Source organism: Dreissena polymorpha, chromosome 2 (assembly GCF_020536995.1).
Source record: "Dreissena polymorpha isolate Duluth1 chromosome 2, UMN_Dpol_1.0, whole genome shotgun sequence".
Classification (NCBI taxonomy): Eukaryota; Metazoa; Mollusca; class Bivalvia; order Myida; family Dreissenidae; genus Dreissena; species Dreissena polymorpha.
In genome coordinates, this window is record NC_068356.1 from 94,160,655 (window position 1) to 94,168,425 (window position 7,771).

General features: G+C 32.8%; 1 protein-coding gene across 3 annotated transcripts in view; it reads left to right on the forward strand.

Moving 5' to 3' along the window:
• LOC127868104 (cadherin-23-like) overlaps positions 1–5,406 on the forward strand; it is a 55,553-nt gene extending 50,147 nt beyond the window's left edge. For all 3 annotated transcript variants that reach the window (XM_052409702.1, XM_052409703.1, XM_052409704.1), the window contains 8 exons: positions 756–839; positions 1,320–1,388; positions 2,085–2,160; positions 2,372–2,502; positions 3,070–3,110; positions 3,365–3,431; positions 3,718–3,786; positions 4,314–5,406. In XM_052409702.1, coding sequence (XP_052265662.1) covers positions 756–839; positions 1,320–1,388; positions 2,085–2,160; positions 2,372–2,502; positions 3,070–3,110; positions 3,365–3,431; positions 3,718–3,786; positions 4,314–4,653 — 877 coding nt within the window. In that variant the 3' untranslated portion in view covers positions 4,654–5,406. The remainder of the gene's footprint in view (positions 1–755; positions 840–1,319; positions 1,389–2,084; positions 2,161–2,371; positions 2,503–3,069; positions 3,111–3,364; positions 3,432–3,717; positions 3,787–4,313) is intronic.
• The last annotated feature ends 2,365 nt before the right edge of the window (positions 5,407–7,771 follow it).

The following is a 7,771-nucleotide window of genomic DNA, read 5'->3' on the forward strand; positions in this document are numbered from 1 at the left end:
TACTGGTAAAGAACATACCGTTTAATTAATGGAACGGAACTAAGTACACTACCAAATACAAAAGTACGAGTATGTACGATCTTTCCTATATATCACCAACGAGCTAAGTTTTTTTGATGTTTTTAACAAAAGAATAGCGTTTAGTGTTTATATAACTCAAAATTACACATACAACATCATGAAAAATTACATACGCATGCATTTGGTGAAAATATTTCCGATGTTCTTTTGTAACCATTGTTCTGTATATCTCTGAAGGTATGTCCGTCTTCAAAACATTATATCATACGAAATGAACTTACCGAATTTAAATATTATACAATATCATGTGATGTTACACTAAATTTTGCAAAGTACATAGTTCGTTGTTTTTTACCTTGCTGTACACGCTTTGAGAATTGTGGGACTTATCTTCAACTTATTTTACCTCGGGTCAAATATCTGTTCAGTGTTAAGTATATGTGAATTTTTAACATGAAGTTTGATAAATAAAAGTTTCACGTACACATGACAGACTTTCCAGAGTAAATCCACGGCATTATAAAGATTCGGGTTGTTACCGATACCACTGTTTTGCTGGTGATAATTTTTTTTTTTTATACTGAAGTGCTGTGTCTTAAGTTGTATTGATCCAATTTTTGTTATATTTTGCTGTTCTTTATGTATATTTCATATAATGATTATTAAACGGTTAAGTGTTAAAAATCTGTTTGATAAAGTAGTCTAAAATATTGGACAAACCTATTTTATTACAGAAAGTATAGTGAACTATTCGGTTACGATTTCGTCTTTGATAAGCTCTCTGCCCATCTGATAGATGGTAAAGCCGTCTCAACAAGGTAACGGTTAAGGTTAAAATTGTGTGTTTCAAGGAACTTTGTAAGAATACATATAAATACTATGTTAATTTGAAGTTTTTTAAATGAAAGATTTCTATTATATAACATTTAATGAACCAAATGTTCGGATTAGTCCAGTTACTTGTGTCAATGCTTAATTAAACAAAGGCATATCAAATAGCGTATTATGTATCAAGAGAAAATAACACAATTTGCTCGGTGCTTACAATTAAAATATTTTAAGAACTGCAGTTTACATGCGCGATATTACAACCAAAGCAATCGAATTAATTTAGAGATTTTCAGTCTCGTTTTTCATACGAAAGTTATTAAGCATCATTATTCATAAAAAAAGAAAGTTTAAGATATAGTTATCGTATTTCAAAAAAGCAGTAAACCACTGTTTATTAATGTAAAACTGAATTTACTGTTTGTTGTTGGTGCTTGTTGTTTTGTGAGTGCATGTGTTTCGGTTTGTAGTTCTGATTTGGAATTCCACGTTGTTAATCGAGATACTAAAGAGATTCTTCAGAAGAACGACGTATACACGTAAATATCCCTAAATATTTTTGTTATTGATTTACCACGTATTCGCCAGTGTTTGCTTAATTCTAATATTGTTTTGTTTTCATGTTAAACCTGTCAATATTCTTATTTAAATAATAAGGTTTATTCACAATACATCTGATCGTTAAGGAATTCCGTATTTCACAGTATTCAACGGCTGGGAAATCGGAATACATCCATGTGTTAAATATCCGTACCTTGTCAAGCGACACATACAAAATCTTTGTTATGATTAAACAATGCACAACAGGCTTAATTCAATATGTGCATCGCAAGAAGTATTAATGCGTGTTTACACATTTAATTTTACTTGATACAATCAGTGACAACAACACATACATTGTATATGTTTTTGCTATGTAATACGAACAATAGACTAAACACTAGTTGTACGTGCTTTATTTTCATAAAAAGTAATATTGCATTTTACGTGTTTACATCCAATTCCTTTCAGCATTTGACACGATCATTTTTTTAACTTTAGATGCTGTCAGCTTATACGATTATTATGTATTACGAGTGGGTGTTCTTGATGCGTTTGATTGTGTATAACAATAGACACTTTTTAGTTTATAATATAAAATAAATTCTTATAGCCTACATAAATAGGGCGTTGCCTCTCTTTATTATTAAGTATTGATTTTTTGTATAGTCTCCAGTACATAAATTGTTCTTTAGATTGATGGAAAAGAAGTCGGAGGACGACACACTTGTGGGTCTAATGAATCAATACAATATAGGAACATCCTTTCAGGTAAATCATGTTCATGCATCAAAACTATATTATAAAATTGTAAACTTTGTATACAAAAGTAATGTTTCAACGCAGTAAACATCATGCTTTGTATTGACCGTTTTTATGCGATGACCTCACATTTAATCAATTAAGTTTTCTGCTGTACCAATTAAGATGATAATCCAATGTGCTCCACCATCGGGACCCCTACATTTTGTCATGTTTTAAGGCAACATCTAACTCCAAAACCGGAACGGAGGAAGAGTCGAAAAGGACCTTCTACATTCTGGTTGGCGTCACTGCTGGTGAGGCGTTGGTCATCCTCCTGTTTATATACGTGTGGATGAATACCAAGAATAGGTGAGTCTTGATTTTGTTTAAGACCCAATATTAAAACAGAAGTCGCTTAACAGATGCTTTGTTGTCGAAACGCGCAGCAAATGTGTGTCCATTTAATGTTAATTTGTATTTTAAAGGGACTTGTTAACAGTTTGTGAAAAGGACAATTTTACAAATGATAAATACGAAAATGAATGTATGGATTATATTCAAGCAAGTGAATAAACACTCCTGACTTAAGAAAATGTCAAAAACATGTGTAAGTTTAGTGATAATCATCAAACAGAAATGATAAAAGTTGTCAAGTGTGTATAACGCTTGTCATCGATAATTTCGCAAACAATACGTGTGTAACGGACATAGTGATTCAAATATCAATTAAATTTAAAAGCCTGTTGTGTAGTGGTAGCATGAAAACTCATGTAGGCAACCGGTGTTCAGTCCACAGAGTAAGCTATATTTACTTTTTATTTTGTATTGTAATTATTTCAAAGATTTTTAAATACAAGCGTATGTATATTTAAACGTAATTTAAATGACCATCAAGCGACAACAATATTAAAATTAATAATAAATGATTATGTTTAGGTACAAGCGTAAACTGAAGGCAGCAAACATTAATGTGAAAGGTTTGTAATATGTTTATTATTTTACATCTAACCTGATATTTGTGAGCAAACTTGTGTTAGGGTCTTAGGGTACAAATAAACATTTTAAATCTGTAAAAATTGTGAAACTATACATCTAATCCACACAAAGAACATTTAACACATATATTTTTTTGATGAGCATGTATAAATGAACCGTAATACTTCCTGTTTTTAAATACAAGAAATTCACAACTTTGCTTGTCAAATTTTCTGTTTTCAAATAATCTGTTTAGACTTCGAGATGAATGAAATGGATGAAATTGTACCATCTATACCTGGAAGCAACATGTTCTCGAAAAGGTAATTATGCAACGTATTTCACTGAACATAAGTGTAGATAAAAGGCGATGTTTTCGTTTACCTAAGTGTGTTTTTGTAAATGTCGGTGGAAAGCATTTTTTTAAACAATCTCGTGTATGACGTGTTTTTCATATGAATATGACATTTTCTAATATTACTCTTAAAATATTATCATGTCTTTGTGATGACAGGAATTTTAGTTAAACATATTCTCTGTTAACATCAATGTTGCCAAGCACATCCTGAATGATTTGCAAACGAAAAATCCATATGTTATTTATTTCAGCAAAAACCCTCTAATTGACGCAGATGTCAAAGATTTAAATAAAGGAATGGCGTTCAACAACGATTCTTAGTAAGCTTTTATTGACATTAATTTCATAAACAAATAGATTCTAGATTTGCTTTGAAAACAAATTAGTTGTTATCAACAATAACATATGTCTTTAATGTTTTTTAATCATAACACAGGGTTTTGTTACGAACGGAACATTTTGTCAGCAAATGAAATAAGCATACATATGGGTGGAAAGCGGTGAACAAATAACAGCAACTACCATAACATAACAAACTGTTATGAATTTCAATAAATGCTTTATTACTTTAAGATATATCTATGTGCTACTCTTATAATTCAAAAGATTGATATATACGTATATTAATACTTCGTACATCGTTTAACTAAATCGAGGTATTAATCACTATAATTGCTTTTTTTTTAAATTTGATTTGCGCTGCTATAAAATCATCATGTCTTGAATTTTAGTTTTGCAAAATTCAATTTGCATTATGTTTAAAGCCGCTCAATAAAATGACTAAATTTCTAATTGCAATTTATCAAACATATTCTGGACATCCAAATGCGAGTGTATTCATTTTCAGCCAAAAGTACGATGATCTAAACCTCGATGAGAACGCGGTCGATGCCCGTGCCGAACACATGCACACCGTGTACGACTCCATTGAGGAAAAAGAGGTCACCATGGACATGTACACAGACGACATGCCACCGGGCGCTTACGGGAGGAACGCCTCAATGTCCAGCGAGGACCTGCTAGGAGCTACTCTGCAGCTGCACGCGCTGCACAAGTCCAGAGAGAGTCTTGATAATTTGGATGCAAGCCTAGACGAGGCGACGGAGGAGGAGGATGGTTATGAGTTCCAGGGAAGGACGCGAATTAACCCGGCCTTTGATGATGATCTCGAATGCACAGAGATTTAATTAACCATGCAGCGGTCGCATACCAAACAATGTTCTGCCTCACATCCAGATAAATTCTAGCATTGTTTAGCATCACTAATTGGATTCTCTCTCAATGAATGTATCCATTGTATTGTATGTGTTTGTTTTATTTGCTGATTATTTTTTTATTGCTTATATGTATTTATATTACTCGGACAATGCTTTGTGCAATGTGCAAATATTTTATAATTAAATACAAACTACACATGTTATTTATACTATTCAGAATAGTTTTGTGCAATGTATCACATCGCTTTCCATACTTAGTGTGCCTGTACATATTAGAGATATACAGTAAACAAAACAGTCATAAAGTGATGCATTATACTATAATCTGCATAATTTTTTTATGAATGTGCGAATGTGATATTTGTACTGATTCATTTATGGTTTGGTATGTTTCTATGAGTGAACATATTTTTTTACCATGTGTATTTTCTTTTCATCGATCATGTTTGAAAAAATGTGTGTACCAAGGTTTTTTTAATTTAATATTTCAATTTGAACATTCAGTTCATTTCCATCAGACAAAAATATAGACTTTTAATTAAAAATACTTAAACGTCATAAACAAGCACTTTGCTACGATGTTCCTATTTATCGGCAAGAACACTTTTATTTAACAATGTTGCTTATATATGCTGGGCGTTTAAATATTGTTTTAAATTAAAAATGTATTACAAATTGTCAATTGTTTGAAAACATTGTTCTGAAATAAATTAGTGCAGTCTCTGTATACATATTTTCTATCCAGGAAGATCACTATGTCAGCTGATAACGGCCGTATGTTTTGAGTTTGGTTGCGGTTTTGAAAGTCGCCTTCACTACAACACGGCCTTTGTGTCTTTCTGCCGGGTATAGTTGCCATATTTTCGTGTCAGCGTGCTGTTGCGTTAAATGGTCACAAACACGACAACATATAAAAATTACATAGAAATAATAAATCTGTGACAATTAAATCACCCCGAACACGAAGAAATAATTATGAGTATCATTGTATTGTGTATACAAGAATCATTTTGTGTCAGATATAAACTCGCAATTATCATAAGCAATTTGAATTAGTGAGAAAGTTTACAGCTGCGTCAGCTATGACGCTAAAACGATGTGTTTTCATGTATTCATACGGACTACAGGTACGTCCGTGTCTTTTCGTTTTCCTCGCGTGTGTGTGGTCAAGTAGATTATTGACGATGCTGCGTCAGCATCGCCTAAGTTATCATACCATGGAAAAAATCTTCACAATGGCGAGCTATGTAAAAGACCGAGCCAGTCCGATTGAGATAGTGTCGATTTTCTAATCGGCATATCTCGCTCATTAGCATTGATAACATTCTCCAGCAGAGTTGTCGCTCATGCCTCAACACAGGGTACGAATAAAATGCGTATGTAACTCATATCGGCTGATATGACTAAAAAGTGCGGATATGAAAAGATAATGGCTTTTTAAATGTATTTCCGTTTATTTTTGTTATATGAAAATCGTTCTGTGACAAAAATACACGTCGCTAATGTTTCATGTTACGATCGAATGAATTTAAAAGCGTTTTCATTGGCATTTTAATTTCAGTAACTCCATATTAATATCCGCGAATATGAACGACCAGTCAGACCACCGCTTTTATTAAATTGCTCTATTTTGAGGCAGTCATAACATATTTATCACATATTGTGAATTTTTAATTCAACAGTGATTTGTTCATAACAAAACTGCATAAATATTGCCTATATTGGTTCATATTCGCACGTTTAGTTCATATCCGCGGATATGAGTCATATACGCATTTTAGACGAACCGCTCAAGGTCATACAACAATGGCCGCGCCCATGAATGTTCACACTCGTGTCAAAACTTTCTTACAGCATACATCGGCTTGTTTGGCTATTTAGAAACTGTCATATAGGATATATGAGTTAGTTATTAACTAAATCTCCGCTAATGTCAACGATGGATTGAATTCAAAAGATACATTCGATGTGAATGTAGGACTTTATGGATCTCAACACGGCAAAACTGGTATTTTTAGTTATCAATTTAAGTCACAGTTTGCTTTGTAAATTGTATTCGAGCATGTTGCGACTTATTGGATGACTATGATACCCGATATCAACATATCACATGGGATTTGCAGAATACCAAGCTGTGCTTAAAACATTGATAACAAAGTCTTTACTCATATTACGGGTTTGTATTATTTCTTCTTTCTATTTTAGAACAGTCGATTGGTGTATAGCGGATTCTAGTGAGTAACGGATAGGTTAAAAGTTTTTTGCAAAATACTTTTATTTATGTAAAGATGTATAGTGTTCTATTAATTGAATACAAAATGCCTATCATTGTTCAGTCGATTCATGTTTTAGTTGACTTGTGTCAATGTTTTACTCACAATTGTTTCTTTATTCGAAAGCAAAACAAGGTCACGTTATGTACGCACCGTTTTTTGTGACGAAAGGAAAAGTGAAGACGTCTGGTTTCCTGCATTTTGCAGATTTTGTTTGGTAAACATTATGTTCATTGATGTTATATTGTAGTATAATGTGTCCTTTCTAAAAGTAAGAATGCTCAGAAACCAAATTGATGCGTACCACATACAATAAGCATGAGAGCTGCAACTCGTGATTAAGTGAATAAAGGACATGTGGCGACACATATTCGGGAATGTGGGGATTGTCTCAAACTAACTGAAAACTCAATTAAAGTTGTCCAATACACATGTGGGTTGCGCGTGGCTATGATATTTATTAGTAAACACATCATTTTGAATGAAAAATAATACAATTGTAACGAAAAATCGATTTCTCTGAAAACATAGTTTTCACTATCAAATCTAAATATTCAAGGTATTCAACTCAAAACGACCCGAATATATGCATCGCTTTGAACAGCCATTACTTCATTAATTGTGCAGCGATTTACATGAACTCGGTCTTATTAAACGCAGAAATGAAGTTCCTTTTCTGGAAATATACACATCTTGCAATATGTTATACAAATGCTGGGTAAAATTTCCAGAAATAACCCGATACACATGTAATCCGATAAAGACCTAAGCGATCCGGTAATTGCTGAATCAGTTTACCATGAAATTGGCGCTGT